Source organism: Hyla sarda, chromosome 3 (genome assembly GCF_029499605.1).
Source record: "Hyla sarda isolate aHylSar1 chromosome 3, aHylSar1.hap1, whole genome shotgun sequence".
Classification (NCBI taxonomy): Eukaryota; Metazoa; Chordata; class Amphibia; order Anura; family Hylidae; genus Hyla; species Hyla sarda.
The window spans coordinates 171,533,750-171,553,438 of NC_079191.1; the positions used below are offsets into that span (position 1 = coordinate 171,533,750).

The following is a 19,689-nucleotide window of genomic DNA, read 5'->3' on the forward strand; positions in this document are numbered from 1 at the left end:
ATTTCTCTCGAGCAAGGAAATACCTCATATGTGTATGTCAAGTGTTCGGCGGCGCAGTAGAGGGCTCAGAAGGAAAGGAGCAACAATGAGATTTTGGAGAGTGAATTTAGCTGAAATGGTTTTTGGGGGCATGTCACATTTAGAAAGCCCCTATGGTGCCAGAACAGCAGAAAACCCCACATGGCATACCATTTTGGAAACTACACCCCTTAAGGAATGTAACAAGGCATTCAGTGAGCCTTAACTACCCACAGGTGTTTGACAACTTTTTGTTAAAGTTGGATGTGGATGTGTAAATGAAAAAAAAAATTTTTTTTTACTAAAATGCTGTTTTTTCCCTAAATTTTACATTTTTACAAGGGGTAATAGGAGAAAATGACCCCCAAAATTTGTAACCCCATTTCTTCTGAGTATGGAAATACCCCATGTGTGGACGTCAAGTTCTCTGCTGGCGAACTACAATGCTCAGAAGAGGAGGAGCGCCATTCAGCTTTTGGAAAGGGAATTTGCGTTTACAAAGCCCCCCGTGGTGCCAGAACAGTGGACCCCCCCCACATGTGACCCCATTTTGGAAACTACACCCCTCACAGAATTTAATAAGGGGTACAGTGAGTATTTACACCCACTCCAGATCTTTGGAACAGTGGGCTGTTCAAATTAAGAAAAAAAATATAAATTTTCACGGACCACTGTTCCAAAAATCTGTCAGACACCTGTGGGGCTTAAATGCTCACTGTACCCCTTATTACATTACATGTGGGGTGTAGTTTCCAAAATGGGGTCACATGTGGGGGGGGGTCCATTGTTCTGGCACTATGGGGGCTTTGTAAACACACATGGCCTTCAATTCCGGACAAATTTTCTCTTCAAAATCCCAATGGCGCTCCTTCTGTTCTGAGCATTGTAGTGCGCCAGCAGAGCACTTTACATTCACATATGGGGTATGTTCTTACTCAGAAGAAATGGGGTTACAAATTTTGGGGGGATTTTTTTTCCTATTTTCTCCTGTGAAAATGAAAAATTTAGGGTAACACCAGCATTTTAGTGAAAACATTTTTTTTTTTCATTTTCCCATCCAACTTTAATGAAAATTCATCAAACACCTGTGGGGTGTTAAGGCTCACTATACCCCTTGTCACGTTCCATGAGGGGTGTAGTTTCCAAAATGGGGTCACATGTTGGTATTTATTTTTTTGCGTTTATGTCAGAACCGCTGTAAAATCAGCCACCACTGGTGTAGCCCCCAACTTTTCCTTTTCGTAAGTTGTAAAAGGAGAAAAAGCCCCCCAAAATTTGTTGTGCAATTTCTCCCGAGTACGGGAATACCCCATATGTGGCCCTAAACGGTTTCCTTGAAATACGACAGGGCTCCGAAGTGAGAGAGCGCCATGCGCATTTGAGGACTAAATTAGGGATTGCATAGGGGTGGACATAGGGGTATTCTACGCCAGTGATTGCCAAACAGGGTGCCTCCAGCTGTTGCAAACTCCCAGCATACCTGGACAGTCAGTGGCTGTCCAGAAATGCTGGGAGTTGTAATTTTGCAACAGCTGGAGGCTCCGTTTTGGAAACACTGCCGTACAAGACATTTTTAATTTTTATTGGGAGAGGACAGTGTAAGGGTGTGTTTATGTAGTGTAGTGTTTTACCCTTTATTATGTGTTGGTATAGTGTTTTTAGGGTACATTCGCACTGGCGTGTTACGGTGAGTTTCCCGCTAGGAGTTTGCCGCAGCCCAAACTTGGAGCAGGAAATTTACTGTAAACCTGTCCTTGTGAATGTACCCTGCACATTCAAAGGACAGGTTTGCAGCAAACCTCCAGCTGTTTTAAAACTACAACTCCCAGCATTACTGACAGACCATGCATGCTGGGAGTTTTACTTTGGCAACAGCTGGAGGCACACTGGTTGGAAAACCTTCAATTAGGTTCTGTTACCTAACTCAGTATTTTCCAACCAGTGTGCCTCCAGCTGTTGCAAAACTACAACTCTCAGCATGCACTGATCACCGAGGGCATGCTGGGAGATGTAGTTATGCAACAGCTGAAGGTACGCAACTACAACTCCCAGCTGTTTGCTGTCTGGGCATGCTGGGAATTGCAGTTTTGCAACATCTGGAGGACTACAGTTTATAGACCACTGCACAGTGTTTGCCAAACTGTGGACCTCCAAATGTTGCAAAACTACAAATCCCAGCATGCCCAAACAGAAAACAGCTATGTGGGCATGCTAGGAGTTGTACTTTTGCAAGATCTGGAGGGATATAGTTTAGAGACCACTGTATAATGGTTTCAAACTGTATCCCTCCAGCTGTTGAAAAACTACATATTCCAGCATGCCCAAACAGCTGTCTGGGCATGCTGGGAGTTGTAGTTTTGCAATATCTGGAGGGCTAGAGTTTAGAGACCACTTTACAGTGGTCTCAGACTGTAGCCCTTCAGATCAACTTACCGGCTTCCATAGGATCCCGGGAGCCGTCCTCTTCTGATGCACGACGTCGCCGCCCGCCGATCACTGTCGCCCGCAGCCTCCAGAGGGGTAAGTGGACCTTCGGTGCCCGTTCCCCTTTGGTTCCCCGTTCTGCCCCGCCTATTGTGGGTGGGCAGGACGGGGAAAACTAAAGTTAACCCCCGCCCCCGATCTGCTATTGGTGGTCACATCTAGACCACCAATATCAGGGATAGGAGGGGTGCCACCCCTGGCACCTCACTCCTATCACTTCAGGGGGATAGTGGGTGTCTTAGACAACCGTGATCCCCCTTATAATCCGGGTCACCATAGACCTGTTTGACCCGGAATAGGCGCAAATCACAAGTATGAATTCACTTGCGATTTGCGCAGATCGCCGACATGGGGGGGTCTGATTACCCCCCCTGGGCATTTGCGCGGGGCGCCTGCTGATCGATATCAGCAGTCACCCCGGTCCGATCCCCACCCGGCGGGGACTGAAATTCCCATGGGCGTATGGATACGCCCTGGGTCCTTAACTACCAGGACGCCAAAGCGTATTCATACGCCCTAGGTCCTTAAGTGGTTAATGATGTGGCTTCCACATGGAAACAGCATTGGGTAGCCATCCTAATCTAAGGAACTAATCCAGGACCAAAACATAAGGCTGAACTCCTTCCTTCTGTAACAAAGGAATTCTGTGTGACATAAGTCCATGATATGGCACTTCTGTAGACATAGCTGGTTACAAGTTGTTGGATAAATTAAATTTTTTATAACAATTAAAAAAAATAGTATTGTGGTCATTTCCAGAAACAAAGCTCATGAAAATCTGCATATACAACATGTTAAGTTATGTATGATAGAAGTACTACCTAGGTATGAAGCCACTCACTTATAACTCACTTGGATCTGTTAATAAAGTAAAATCATTCTTAATGTTTAATTATTTTGGTCTTTAAAGAGCCACTGTCATTGTTAAAAAACTTTTCATATATTGCAGGACTCATTATAATATGACATTTCACAATATACATCTGTAAAAAAAAAAAATTAAATTTTCACCTGAAATTCAAGCTCAAAATAGCCACCACTAGGGGTCTTTTAGCCAGACAGACTAGTCTAGATTTTACAGCATACTGGATACCGGCCATAAAGCATACCGGTATCCAGTATAGGAGATTTCTATTGTGTATGCAAAACTACAGATAAAGGATGTGTGGACATGCTGGGAGCTGTAGTTTTAAAACAGCTGGAGACGAAACTGCTCTAACACAGTTATTTACAAACATTGCAGCTTCAGTTGTTACTAAACTACAACTCCCAGCATGCTGAAATAGTCAAAGCTTTTTCAGACTCCTGAATGACAAAGAAGTTTATCAGACATTCAGGAGTCTGTGAAAGATGAATGACACACATAATGACAGCTATGCTGATTAGCATCCAGCTTTACTAGGAGAAGATAAAACAGATAGAACATGTATTCATAAAAATGCTGTACTTTTATCTAAAAAATCCTTGCACCAATTTTATAAAGATCTATTCTTATATTTATACATTTTATCCTGTTATGAATTCACCATAATGTCTTCTGATTACTGCAGGCAAGCTCCAAGTATCTTCCTCTGACACATGACACAGCATAAAACCAGAGAGGAAAGGGTTACAGAGTAGAGAGTACTGATTGGCTGGCTGCCCAGGCTTGCTCCTGTGAGGGAGACAGACTGACACGCCCCCTCCAGCCTGCACAATGAAAAAGTAACTCACCAGCAGATAAATGCTTATATCTCTGGATATATAGGTCTGAGACACATAAAAATTATATGCACATGATCAGGATTGAGTCCTGAGTAACATATCACTTTTTTTCTTTTTTTTTGCACTATGACAGGTACGCTTTAAGCGCCCGATGTACCTGAAGGTAGTACAGTAACAGGAAACACTGGTGATCACAGTCTGTAGGGAAGTCCTATAACTATTGGATATCCTGGCTTATCCTTTTTCTTGTTAAAATATATTTATTACGATCACTCACTCTAGCTTGTACTGCCAATGTCAGACTGTGTAAGAACATGTGATGTTGCTAAAGAGATTAGTTACACCTAGTTGTCAGTTTATGCATACATTTCCAGGAGGCAAAAGTGCTCTATTTTTGCTAAATGAAGGTATTACTAAAACATGTCAGGATAGCTGGTCGGGTCCACTTTATTATAGTGTTGTTGCAAAAATGCAAATATTGTTTGGGTAACAGTTGAAAATGCTGCCGGATATGCTGAGTTTCACCTAGTAAAAGCAAGAGGACCAAGGTTAAACAATCATTTTTTTACCCATACCTCTTCAATTTTCTGGGCATGATCAAATTGCAACATATAATAAGGTTTTTTTATTGTGCCAAAACTAAACTTATGTTATTATGTGATATCTTTCCAATGTATACTATGCTTGAATTTTATATTTTAAGCTTTTTAATACTTTAGATATGACTTTTTCCTTCTTTTATTTTTCAGGCGATGATTCAACACTTTTGTTGAGGAGACTCAAATGCACATTTTTAATCTACCTGGACTAATTTTCTCAAGACATTTATTGACTGAAGGGGACATTACGGTGTGCCTCTCATCTCAAAATGTACCCATACAGGGGGTTCCATCAGCCGTTAAACCAACCCAGTGTTCTGCTACATGGACATGTGTTAATGTTGCATCTTTTCTTTTAAATGTGTTTCCCGTTGTTGTTTTATTTGAGAAAAAATGCTGTTTTTATAAAAAAAAAAGCGTAATTTTAATATATATAAATATATATAAGTACATATATATATATATATATATATATATATATATATATGTAAGATATAAAATTTATTTGAAGAAATGTGATCGTTGTGGAACTTTTCAATGGTGGGTTAAAGGGGTATTCCTACATGAAGACGAGAAAAAAAAGAAAGGAGACTGCAGGGCCATTACAAAGAGAACAACATTATAACACTAATCCTACTTGGTAATTATGTATAATCGTTTTTTTGTCACACTTTTGTGACTACAGACTACAGTTTCCATCATGCATTGCTGACCCCTTTTCCTTCCTTGTTGCTGATGGACCACCCTCTTAAGCATTTTATTTTGTCCTCCCTTGCAGCTGAGCCTTTCACCTTAGTTCCTAGTCGGGTCCATATTTATAGCTCATGCTGCCGGAGACACTCCTACTAAATACACTGCATTAGGTTAAAGGGGTACTCCGGTGGAAAACTTTTTTTTTTTTTTTTTACAAATAAACTGGTGCCAGAAAGTTAAACAGATTGGTAAAATACTTCTATTAAAAAATCTTAATCCTTCCAGTACTTATTAGCTGTGGAATACTACAGAGGAAATTATTTTCTTTTTGGAACACAGTGTTCTCAGCTGACATCTCTGTCCATTTTAGGAACTGTCCAGAGCAGCATATGTTTGCTATGGGGATTTTCTCCTACTCTGGACAGTTCTTAAAATGGACAAAGATGTCAGCAGAGAGCACTGTGCTCGTCATTCAGCAGAGAGCTCTGTGTTCTAAAAAGAAAATAATTTTCTCTGTATTATTCAGCAGCTAATAAGTACTGGAAGGATTAAGTTTTTTTTAATAGAAGTAAATTACAAATCTGTTTAACTTTCTGGCACCAGTTGATTTAAAAAAAAAAAAAAAAGTTTTCCCCCGGAGTACCCCTTTAATTCATATTCACTGTGGATCTCATCCCTTATATAGAGAAAGTGGTGAAATGAATCGCAAATCCCCAACATAATGAACAGCTGCAAATCTGCAGGGAAAGGGTAGATGAGGGAAGGTTTTCCTACTAGCAAATATGGCCCTGTTTGATGGTGTTTCTTTGTTTCTAAGAATTGTTCTTAACATATGAACTATGTTGATAAAACATAATGAAAATAAGAAGGCTTCTGATGACACGATGACATTTAAATGCTGTGTTCATAGTTAAGTCCAGGCATTGTGAACTTTCTGTAAATTTGTTCCTGCGAGCACCAAGCACAAGAGCCTCTTGCAAGTATTCAATATACAGTGACTTTAGAAATATAGATTGATTATTTGTGCATTAAGGTTGTGTTTACACATTCAGGTTTTAACCCCTTAAGGGCACAGGGATTTTTTATTTTTGCACTGTGACGCCAATTGTATTTTATAATGACGGCACTCATTTTACTACCAAATCTACAGTGAAACATAAAAATATTATTTATGGGGAAATTGAAGAAAAGGGAGTTTTATAACTTTAGGGACTTTCTTTTGGGACCGTTTGTACACAGTGCATTTTTCGTTACTATTTTTGATCATTTTTTGTATACATTTTTTTATGGTACATGAAGGTGACCAAAAAAACGTTTACGGCATTGACCATGCGGTTAAATTAACATTATATTTCAGATAGTTTAGAAATTTAGGCACGCAGCGATACCACATATGTTTATTTTTGTTTATATTATTTTATTTAAAAAATGGGAAAAGGGTGGTGATTCAAACTTTTATTAGAGGAGGGGCTTATTCACATTTATTAAAAATGTTTCACTAGTTTGTAGTCTCCATCAGGGACTATTAAATGCAATCTTTAGCTTACATACACTGTTCAATCCTGTGCCATAGCACAGCATTGATCAGCATTATTGGTGCTTCATTACTAAAGGCTGCCATGGTCTTCTACAGTAAGAGAGCTAACAGCTGATTGCTGTGATCCCGATCAGCACCCAGAGCTAATTGGCACACATTTCTGCTGTTTTTAGACATCACAATCAACTTTGATTGTGGCATTTTTAGGCTTAAAGGAGAAGTCTCATACCTGGAAGTACAGAAAAACGTATCCCCTATCCGCAGGTTAGGGTAAAAGTTTTAGGTCGGGGGGGATCCAACCGCTGGAACCCCCATGATCTCTTGTACAGTGCCTTCGGCTCTCCACCAGAGACGCTCCTCACGATCCCTGCCCGAAGAAGGGGCCACCACACCCCCTCCATATATCTCTATGGGAGAGCCGAAGATTGCCGAACAGCTCTTCCATAGAGATATATAGAGGGGTGTGGCGGGATCACTGCAAGCTATCCTGCAGATAGGAGATAAGTTTTTCTATACTTCCAGTTGTGAGACTTCTCCTTTAATGCCTGACATCTGCCTGATCAGCGCTGTACGGCATTGGGCATGGGTTCTGGCCGGGACCCACCGTGTATGAAGTGTGCACAGCTCCTGAGCGCTTTTCATACAGCAGGAGTGGGAACAGGATGCATATGTACGACCTGTGTCGTACGGGAACAGAGCGCGTCATCCAGCATGAAGCGGCAGCCCGGCTGAAGGTATATGGAGGGGGCGTGTTGACCATGAGAGCCATGAGATCCCAGTGGTTTTTATACATGACAGTTCTCATTTCAAGGGGTTAATTGCAATTAAAGGCTGAAACGTCTCCTGTTTTCAGAAACGTACATTCCTACTATTATGGCAACTATTACTGTAGTCACGTATATTGTGAAAGACTTTCACTTTCCAGCTAAAATACACCAAATTTTACTTTACCTAAAGAAGGAAATGAGTAGCATGCTGCTTCTCCAAAAAAGCTAATTTTAAAAAACATCATTACCCTTACATGTCTTATTCTACCTTCCAACATGGTACCAATATGGCTCTCACGCCTCTACTTCTAAAAAAGTCAAAATAGGTTTCCAGGAAAACTTTTCCATGAGCTCTGAATGGCTCATGGATCCCAAAGGTTGCTATATATTCCTGAAAAAGATTTGTATTTGTTTCAAAACTGGACAAGTTGCAGCTTATTACCTGCGAATCATTACATAGCCCCTTTCAAGATGGCTGGACTATGTTGGGGGGAGATTTTAACCTGACAATCAAAGCTTTATTGTACTCTTCCACATCCAAATCTATTATTCCTCACCTTGAAGGAATCCTGCTATCTCTTCACATGGCAGACATATGGTAATGTCTTTGCCTGACCTTACAACTCTTAGAAGTTAGATTTTTATTTACATCCAAAGACTTTCTCCAATATTGTGTTATTTCCCACATTGGCCCCACTCTTTGTGATGCTCTCTACTCCTGATTAATCCAAAAAGGCCACTAGATGGCGCTTGGATAAAACTTTTCGGTTTCCAGTATGTATAGGTATCTTGTCTGATGACGGTGGCAGACCTGTAGAGAGAGGCACTGATAGGTCTCACAGAGACACATACGCAGTCACTTGAACAGTTGAATACTTTACTGGAATACCTTACAAAATGCACACAAGAAACAGTTGTAATGTAAATGGAGGCACATTGCTTATACACTATAGGTTGCAACAGACATGTTTCAACTTCTTGGGTTGTTAACTCTTTTACTCAAGCAACTCAGACATGTCAGCATTCTCAAGCACACTCTCATGACTACAGTAATTTGCTTTCACTCAGTGTCTCTAGTGAGCTCTCCTTCCTGGCAAACTTTTCTAGAAAATCAATTTGGCATCTACAGGTGCTTTAGCTTCTAACGTGCAGGGGCATACAATGAATAGATATTGGCAATACCAAACAATAAAATTACAGTGTTACTTATAAATTACACATAATAAATATCATAACAGATATGCAATGATGTCAAATATTGTTCTATGTTCCTTATCACAATAGATATCCACTATTTTTTACTCTATTCGTACAAGTTAAAGGGGTACTCCGGTGAAAAACTTTTTTTTATTTTTTTAAATCAACTGGTGCCAGAAAGTTAAACAGATTTGTAAATTAATAATAGTAAGAGAGGAGTGGGTGGGCACTGCTGAAAAACCACTATGCAGACATCTAATCAGTGTTCCCAGGTGTGGCTGGATAAGGTGCTGGACATACACAGGTAGCAGTCCTGATAAAATCGCAATAGAAGAAGGAAATAATGTCCGCACTCACCAAGCCGTAGAAAATTGGGTATGCTTTATTGGCGTCCTCAGAGTTCCATAAGAAGCAAAATCAAAATACACCCGGGTGCAGGGAGGGGGAGCTGCTCCTGGCAAGGAGCTCCTGTTCCTGACAGCCGCTCCCAGTCTCCTTGCCAGGAGCAGCTCCCCCTCCCTGCACCCGGGTGTATTTTGATTTTGCTTCTTATGGAACTCTGAGGACGCCAATAAAGCATACCCAATTTTCTACGGCATGGTGAGTGCGGACATTATTTCCTTCTTCTATTGCGAGATTTGTAAATTACTTCTATTAAAAAATCTTAATCCTTCCAGTACTTATTAGCTGCTGAATACTACAGTGGAAATTCTTTTCCGTTTGAAACACAGAACTGTCTGCTGACATCATGAGCACAGTGCTCTCTGCTGACATCTCTGTCCATTTTAGGAACTGTCCAGAGTAGCATAAAATCCCCATAGCAAACCTATGCTGTGCTGGACAGTTCCTAAAATGGACAGAGATGTCAGCAGAGAGCACTGTGCTCATGATGTCAGCAGACAGCTCTGTGTTTCAAAAAGAAAATAATTTCCGCTGTAGTATTCAGCAGCTAAAAAGTACAGGAAGGATTAAGGTTTTTTAATAGAAGTAATTTACAAATCTGTTTAACTTTCTTGCACCAGTTAGTTTAAAAAAAAAAAAAAAGTTTTTCACCGGAGTACCCCTTTAAGAGGATAAGGAACAATACCTGAACAATAAAATATGTATACCACAAATGTGAAATACAAAAACTTTTTGTATGTTGTGCATCTTGTGAAAACATTAACCTTTCTCATATACTTCATAAGAAAATGTTGTTTCCTTTTTATAGAAATCATGGCTTTGTCCAAGCTGAAGCACAGACATGGACAAAGTCCAGAGCGTGAGAGGGTAGGCTAGCACTCCTCTGTGCTGTCTAACAGGAGAGAGGACAGAGGATTCCTATCAGACAGGAGAGAGCTCAGAGGAGTCCTATCAGACAGGAGAGAGCACAGAGGAGTCCTATCAGACAGGAGAGAGCACAGAGGATTCCTATCTGACATGGGAGAGCACAGAGGAGTACTATCAGACAGGAGAGAGCACAGAGGAGTACTATCAGACAGGAGAGAGCACAAAGGAGTACTATCAGACAGGATAGAGCACACAGGAGTCCTATCAGACAGGAGAGTGCACACAGGAGTACTATCAGACAGAAGAGAGCATAGGGGAGTGCAATCAGACAGGGGAGAGCACAGAGGAGTACTATCAGACAGGAGAGAGCACAGAGAATTGCTATCAGACAGGAGAGAGCACAGAGGAGTGCTATCAGACAGGAGAGAGCACAGAGGAGTACTATCAGACAGGAGAGAGCACAGAGGAGTGCTATCAGACAGGAGACAGCACAGAGGAGTACCATCAGACAGGAGAGAGCACAAAGGAGTACTATCAGACAGGATAGAGCACACAGGAGTCCTATCAGACAGAAGAGTGCACACAGGAGTACTATCAGACAGGAGAGAGCATAGGGGAGTGCAATCAGACAGGAGGGAGCATAGGGGAGTGCAATCAGACAGGAGAGAGCACAGATGAGTACTATCAGACAGGAGAGAGCACAGAGAATTGCTATCAGACAGGAGAGAGCACAGAGGAGTGCTATCAGACAGGAGAGAGCACAGAGGAGTCCTATCAGACAGGAGAGAGCACAGAGGAGTACTATCAGATAGGAGAGAGCACAGAGGAGTACTATCAGACAGGAGAAATACATTTTTCTTATAATGTATGTTAGAAAGGTCGCAGGGCATTTGATAAATTTTGTGCAGGTCACATTTTCAGAAATTTTACAGACTAAAAGCTAAGCTAAGTCTGGGCTGGTGTAGTTTAGAGACTTTTCGGTGGCTTTGTGCCTTTTTTTGCGCCTTTTCACAAAAAGTCTCAGTTGATAAATTCATTACCACTGCATAAGACTAACCTTAAAAGCTGGTCTGTACACACTTTTTCAAAAAAGTGTAAACCAAAAAGGTGAAAAAATTATCTGAGGTGCAGCACTGCGCCAAATGTGAGACAAATCTACACAAAAAAGCAGCTGTAAAAAAAATTATAAATGCCCCCCATTGTTATTATTGGTTAAAAAAAAAAAAGGGGTACGCTTCAAGAACTATGCACACAAACGCAGGCATGTATAGTGGGTGCAACATAATAATGAAAAAATGCATAACACACTGTAGAACACTATACACTCTGCACCTAATATAGCTAGTATAGATGTGTTATTTAGATAAAAAGTGCACTTTAGAACCCTCAGCTCGACATGTTTTTATTTCATCAAAGCATTGGCTAATAGTGTATAAGACAAATGGAGTATGAGATAGAATATAAACAGACACATATAAATGATTACAATTACAGTAGAATCACATGTACATAGTCATAACAAATATTTCTAAGGCAAAAAATAACCCCTCTTATAGAAAACACTGAGTATTTGTGGAAGTCCCAAGTATCACCAAGCCAAGTATCCTCAACGGATAGGATTATTTGCCAATCATTATTTTCCATAGGCTCAGAGAGTTCAGATCAAGATTAAACCCATTCCGATGGAGTTTTCCATTTTTTTTTTATTTGTCTGGCAGGGTCAACAATATTAAGGATTATGCTAATCCTAAGGATAAATGCTCTGACTTTTCCTACAGAGAATTGCAGTCATAATATCACATCCCTTCTAGCAATTTCCCTCTTTTCTCCATGGGAATACAACACCCTGAAACAACAGTGAGCAGCAAAGAAATGGGATGGGCACCTTACGCCAAAATGGTTCATCAGAGACCAGACTTGAACATGCTCCTTCCAGGAGCGACAGCCTACAGTATATCATTCCTATTTGAGGCTCTGATGTTTTCTTTTCCTTGTTGTCGGATTGGTTACTATTAATTTATGTTTCTGTACTTGACAAGCTTGTAGGTGGAACCCATTATAGGTCTAATTTTTTGTCTTTACCATTATGTTCTTGGAGGATGATGCAACTACTTCTTACTGTACTCAGTGCAGTATTACGGATTAAGGTTATCATGTTATGCTGCTCCATAGGTCATACTAAGGAATATTTCTGTCATGGTGTAGCCAGGGAGGGATAGCATTTCCCTTCTCTCCTCCCTCATTGCAACTATGGTTATGGCAACTATTACTGTAGTCACATATATAATGAAAGGCGTTCACTTTCCAGCTAAAAGATGCAAAATATTACTTTACCTAAAGAAGGAGAGGAGTGGCACGCTGTTTCTTTAAGAAATACATTTAAAAAAAGATCATGACCTTCACATGTCTTATTCAAACTTCCAATATGGTATCAATGTGGCTTTCACCATTCTTCTTCTAGTTAATATATGGTCTCCAGAAAACCTTTTCCTTTCAATGCTCTGAACACCTCATGGAACCCAAAGTCTATTGCTAATAACCTGCGTATCATTGCTTGGCCCCTTTCAGGAGGGCTGCACTATATTGGGGGAGATTGTAACCTGACAATGAAAGCTTTATTGGCCTCTTCCACACCCAAATCTACTTTTTCTCATTTTGAAGAAATCTTGCAATCTCTTTATATGGCAGTCATATGGTAATGTCTTAGCCTAACCTTACAGCTCTTATCAGAAGTTAGATTATTAATTGACATCCAACGACTTCTTCCAATAATGTGTTATTTCCCACATTGGCCCCACTTTGCCCTCTACTTGTGAGATCTTTCCCCTCTACTTGTGATGTTCCAAAAAGGCCACTAGGTGACACTTGGATAAAACTTTTCAGAGCCATGCCCAACAAGATAAACAACTTAGTTTTTTTTTTTTTTACACAAATAGTATCCCAGTAATATCTGCACAATTTCTTTAGGATGCACATATACATACATTAGAGGCCAGTTCATTGTCCTTCCTTCTAGCATTAAGAAAAGGATCAAAAGACTTAACGTATTACACTTTGAATGAAAGGGGTACTCCGACCCTAGACATGTTATCTCCTATCCAAAGGATAGGGGTTGAGATGTCTGATCACGGGGTTCCCACTACAGGGAACCCCTGCGATCTCTCCTGCAGCACCCCCTGTCATCTGGTGCATGGAGCGAGCTTCACTCCATGCCTGATGACTGGCAATAAAGGGCCGAAGGATCGTGATGTCACAGCCTCGCCCCTCGGGACATCATGCCCCGCCCCCTCAATGCAAGTTTATGGTAGGGGGCATGACGGCCTCCTCGCCCCCTCCCATAGACTTACATTGAGGGGGCAGGGCCATGACATCACGATACTCCAGCCCCTGTATCGCCAGGCACGGAGCGAAGCACACTCCATACACCAGATGACAGGGGGTGCTGCTAGAGAGATAGCGGGACCCCCGCATTCAGACATATTATGCCTTATCCTTTGGATAGGGGATAACATGTCTAGGGGCAGAGTGCCCCTTTAAGGTGTTATCTTAATGTCTTTTTTAGCAAAATACTAATTATTTATTAATTAATTTTTTGTATTAGATTTAAAAACTTTCCAAAAACAAAACAAAAATTAGTAAGGTAATACGACAATATAACATTGGAATAGAATAAAATGTAACAGAATGAAGGAGCAGACGACACTTCCCCTCTATGCATCTCTATGGGAGAGCCCGAGATACAACATTCAGCTATCTCTAGCTCTCACATAGAGATACATGGAGGGGGCGTGTCAGCCACTGCTTTGTGAGGTCGACATGCTATGTTCCCGGGAACCAGGATCCTGAACAGGAGATCGCACAGGAAGGGGGGGGTTATGGTCCCAGCAGACGGACCCCAGACCCCCTGGATCTAAAACTTATCCCCTACCCTTTGGATAGGGAATACATTTTTCTGCATGATACTTCTTCTGTAAGCAAGAGATATAAAGTATTATCTCCGATACAGTTTAAGGAGTTATATGTAAAATCCAGCCAACATTTCAATTTTCAGGAAAAGCTAGAATAGGATTTCAAAGAAGAAGCTATGTTTGACTCATTACAACAATTGTCGTTCATACTTCTAATTACAGTGACCCCTCGACCTACGATGGCCCTGACATACGATAATTTCAACATGCGATGGCCTCTCAGAGGCCATTGCATGTTGAAGGCAGCATCAACATACGATGCTTTTGTATGTCGGGGCCATGGCATAAACAGCTATCCGGCAGCGCAGACTGCTTCAGCTGCCACCGGATAGCCGTTTACGGTGCCCCGTGAGCTTCAGTGATGTCTCTTACCTGTCCTCGGGGCTCCGGCGCCTCCTCTTTGGGATCCCCTGCATCGTCGGCACTCTCCATCGACGTCATCACATCGCTGCGCACGCCGTCCCGTCATCCAATAGGAGCGGGTGCGTAACAACGTGAAGGCGGCGACAGAGCACGCAGATGCCGGGGAAGCAGAGGCCCTGCCGGAGCGTTGGGGACGCGGCGACAGCGATGGACGGCAACATCCCGGGCAGCGGTGACGAGCGGTGACGGTCCGGAGCGGCGGGGACAAGTGAGAACAACTTCCTCTAACAGTGGTCTTCAATCTGCGGACCGACAGATGTTGCAAAACTACAACACCCAGCATGCCCGGACAGCCAACGGCTGTCCAGGCATGCTGGGTGTTGTAGTTTTGCAACATCTGGAGATCCGTAGGTTGTAGACCTCTGTCCTATACTTTACATTGCACGGATCCCTCAACATGGGATGGTTTCAACAAACGATGGTCTGTTTGGAACGGATTACCATCGTATGCTTAGGGACCACTTGTATTTCTTTATGATAAGGTATTTTAGAGGAATTCCAGTTAAATGCTAATTTAGAGCTAGTGGCAATGAGGTTCCTACATCAATAAAGAGTAGAGCTAGTTGAGGAGATATAATGATAGAATACCCACATATTCGAGAAAGCATACTTCCAATTATTTTCTAAAGTTGAATAACAAGAGGACAATACCACAAATTATCACAGAGTGCACCTTGTTCATTGCATGTCCAGGATCTGAGGAGTGTAAAGTTTTTGATAAGAATGTAGTACATATATATATATATATATATATATATATATATATATACAGTATATATTTATATATTTTTTTATTAATTTATATATTCAGGTGCGCTATTGCTCAAATAGAGATATCAGGGATGGTAAGTAGAAATCAGTATGGGGCCTGTGGGTGATAAGGTCAGCCAAGAAGAGATTTTAGTCAGAATTGAGTTAGTACATAACAGGACGGTATTAAAAGCATGTCTGATGTGTAAATATTTCTACTATTTATATTCTCAACTTAAAGTTTATGCATATGGGAACTTAAGAAATCCATAATGTATTGACTGAAAAAGCGCAAATTGAATAACTTTGTGTATATGACTAAGCTCTCAAGATCCTCATGTATATGTGTCCAATAGTTCCATCTTTTTATGCTTCATTGTATAATTATTCAGGGAAATAACCCCTTAATTCTTCTGATACTATGTTTCTTTCTGGTTCTCCATTTCTGATCTACGGAAAGCAAAGCTTTCAAAACCTTTCACATCTTAAAAACAGTGCGTCAAACAATATCGGTCCAGCAATATCGGTCCAGCAAAAAAACTGTGCTACTGTAGCCAAATGTGTCCCGGGCAGTCATTGGCTAAGGCATGCGCATGCCCTCTGCACAGTCTCCGCTACAGGGACACAGAGTTTTCTTCTTTACAGCAGGACATAGTTATTAGCATCCCTGCTCCCTTTCAGTCCATCCCCGCTACCCTCTCTCATGGGTACGAGGACACAGTTATTCTGCACATCTCCCCGCTGCTTAAAGAGACTGTGGAACGCAGCAAGAAGAAGGCTCCGCAGCCTTTCTCCCACCCGCTCGCACATCTACCATATGCCCGCACTGCACATCTACCATCTGCCCGCTACCTGGCCTGCTACAACTCCCAGCATGCCCTTACAGTGAGGACATGCTGGGGGTTTTAGTCTTGCAATAGCTAGCGGGTGGATGGGAGACAATCTGAGAGAAGTGCAGAGAAACTGTGTCCCTGTCCCTGTGAGAGAGGGGAGCAAGGATGGAGTGAGAGGGAGGGGATACTGATTACTGTGTCCCACTGTAAAAAGAGAAAACTGTGTCCCGGTAGCAGAGTGTGTGAGCGCGCCAAGCCAATTGCTGCCCAGGTCACATTTGACTACAGGGGCACTGTTCTCTTTATTACTTCGGGACTGAATGATGTTCCCATTTCATTCTATTCTTCTTTCTGGAAAATTCTTACTTCATATTCATATTTACTCTCTCTCTCAATAACACTACTCTTATTAGGTCACTCCTTTCATCCCAAATTACATTTCCCTTCCTTCAATGAGGGTGAACACGCTACTAATTTTGTCAATTATTAATAGTGTTGAGCAGCATAGGCCATATTCGAATTCGCCGTATTTTGCGAATATATGGACGAATATTCATCATATATTCTCTAAATTCGCATATTCGTAATATTCGCATATGCAAAAATTAACATAAGAGAACATTTGCATATGCAAAAATTAGCATATGTGAAAATTTGCATAAGTGAAAATTTGCATCAGCAAAAATTCGTACGCCAGTCTCACACAGTAGTATTAGAGCCTTCTTTACACCACACAAGCTGGAAGCAGAGAGGGATGATCACTGTGATGTGTACTGGGGGAAAAAAAACGGAATATTCGTAATTGCGAATATATAGTGCTATATTCGCGAATATTCGCAAATTCACGAATATGCTCGAATAAAATTCGCATTGCGAATATTCGCGAGCAACACTAATTATTAACCTATTTCTTTGTTGAACATAGATTTTAAACTATTACCCAAAATGCCAGCTGATTTAATAGACTTAATAGCACCTAAACTACAACGCTAGATTACATCATTAGGCCAATTTATTTAGGGGGTATAGGACTTCCTGACTTGGACATTTATACAGCTCTCCAGAGTAGTGAATTGGGTTAGAGATAAATAGAGGAATTTGTGGCAAAAACACTATTAAGGTCTCTATTCTTAGGGACACTTGTTAGTCACATATTAATAACCTTTTAACTAAAGAAACTTTTTAAATGTGGAGTTGGTTTGTGAATGAGCACAGAGACTCCAGGTCCATGTTGCCATTATTACAACTCAGATATACGGTATCTTTAGTGGTTCACATAAATCACTGTTTGAGAGCATTCCTCTATCATCTTCTATCATGGCTGTCCTCAATCCCCACAAAAGCTATTTCCTTACATATCACAGACTCACAGGTAGCACTCCATGATAACAATATAGATTAAGCAGAAATGATGACAGTGCAAAAACTTAAAACAAAGTATGACAAATGATCTGTCCCTAGGAGTTGTGCACATTGTAGCCTGGCAGTGGAAAGAAGGAGAGATAGAAAGAGGAAAGAAGAAAGAGAGAGATGGGAAAAAAGGGGAGGGTTTAGTCAAGGGAAAGGAGGAGGAAAGGGAAATAATGGACATGGAAGGGTACCCAAAAGTATACAGATTATTCCTCAATGTGGCACAAAAGAACCAACTCATACTGCCACATGTGTGGATGGTGTGCCAATTGTGCAGGATCACATGTCTAGCTGCTGTCAAGCTATGTCTCAAGGTACTTTTATTCTGTGCACTGATAGACCCAGACAATATAGAGAGAAGAGCTATTTGGGGTGTGTATTAGCAATGTACATTAGACAAATAGGTATCAAATATCTCCCTCCCAGAATGGGTGGAATTTGTCACTGCCCCATGACACATATAACACAGTTCATCAGCACTAACAGGTCTCTGGTACCACCATATTCAGAGCAGAGCAAGCTACAGGCAATTTATGGGTTAAACAGGAAATATTTCTGCCAGTCAAAAAAGGAGATCTCTTCACTTATCATGTACCTTTCTAATACTCTGAGAAAACCAGGGCCATTTTCATCTGTGTCCCAAGGCACCATGCTGTAGATTTAAGAGTGAATGGGACAGGGACAAGGTTGACAAGAAGAGACTCTCAAAGGATATGGGGTAAAAAAGAAGAGGGGAGCCAGAGAGTAAATCGATCTTCCCAAGACATCCCAAGACTGTGTCCCTACCTAGACAAAAACAAAGGGTTAGTGAAAAGGGTTGTCAGAGGGCCACCTGGTCTAGGGAGAATAAATTTGAGCATCAGGGAATCCCACATGCGAAGAGCATATTTTGCAAGAAAGGCATGAGGAGAAGGCTGAGGATGGTCCTGACACCCAAGACAGGGAGGGAGCAACACGGGCACAGCAACCTGTCCAAAGCTACCCATTGTTTTAATGTGCAGTAAAAAGGCCAATCCACAAGGCCAGAAGAATGAAGTCTTCAGATCTTCATACTAATGCATGGATGAGACCTCTCCTAAACTAAATTAATAATCACAAAGTTTTAAAAGGTTGTAAGGAATGAGCCCCCCCAATATCTGATACACTGTGTCTGCCATTTAAAAGGAAAATGTAAAAAATAAAAGGATGAACTGCTGAGAAGGACTTAGAAATATTTATTTCACACAGCATTTTACAGAAAAACACGATTTGGCACAGGTACAGGAATGTGGAATTCCTATCGCCAATGCCCGGGACCTGCGCCAAGCAGGTGATTTTTTCAGGCCCTTAGCCCTGCTTCGGGCACGCAAGGCCGGACCGGAAAGGCCCCAACAAGCACGGCGGGGGTCGAAGGAGTGTATGGAGAAGGCTTCGGACTCGTGCCTGCTCCATACTGTGCAGCCCAAGCTGTTTTCAGTAGCCAGGGGCCGCCGCTAATAGTCAGCATGCGGCGATCGCCACGGCTGGCTATTAACCCCTTAGAGCGCCGCTGTCAAAGCTGACAGCGGTGTCTGAATGGACATGTGAATACTCCCTGATGTGCTTGTGGGGTGGATCCCCCCCCCCCCCATCCCGCAGCGCAATTGCTGCGGGGGGTCGATCCACTATAGAGGTAGCCGGTGGGCTTACCTCTGCTTCCCTGGTGTTGGTGGCTCTGTCATTGATAGAGCCTGGCTGGACTAGGATCTATCAATGGATTGCAGAGCACGCAGATCAATGGAGTTCAATAGAACTCTATTGATCTGTATGAGGAATCTAATGATTCCTCCCATAAGTCCCCTAAGGGACTGATAAAGTATTAAAAAAATGTAATAAAAGTTTAAAAGACACACATAACCCCTTCCATATTAACCCCTTAAAGACGCAGGACGTATATTTACGTCCTGCGCCGGCTCCCGCGATATGAAGCGGGATCGCGCCGTGATCCCGCATCATATCGCGTGGGTCCCGGCGCTAATCAACGGCCGGGACCCGCGGCTAATACCACACATCACCGAT

At 41.8% G+C, this 19,689-nt stretch overlaps 1 protein-coding gene across 7 annotated transcripts in view; it reads left to right on the top strand.

Moving 5' to 3' along the window:
• TNK2 (tyrosine kinase non receptor 2) overlaps positions 1-5,253 on the top strand; it is a 305,681-nt gene extending 300,428 nt beyond the window's left edge. For all 7 annotated transcript variants that reach the window (XM_056565498.1, XM_056565497.1, XM_056565499.1 and 4 more), the window contains one exon: positions 4,956-5,253. In XM_056565498.1, coding sequence (XP_056421473.1) covers positions 4,956-4,962 — 7 coding nt within the window. In that variant the 3' untranslated portion in view covers positions 4,963-5,253. The remainder of the gene's footprint in view (positions 1-4,955) is intronic.
• The last annotated feature ends 14,436 nt before the right edge of the window (positions 5,254-19,689 follow it).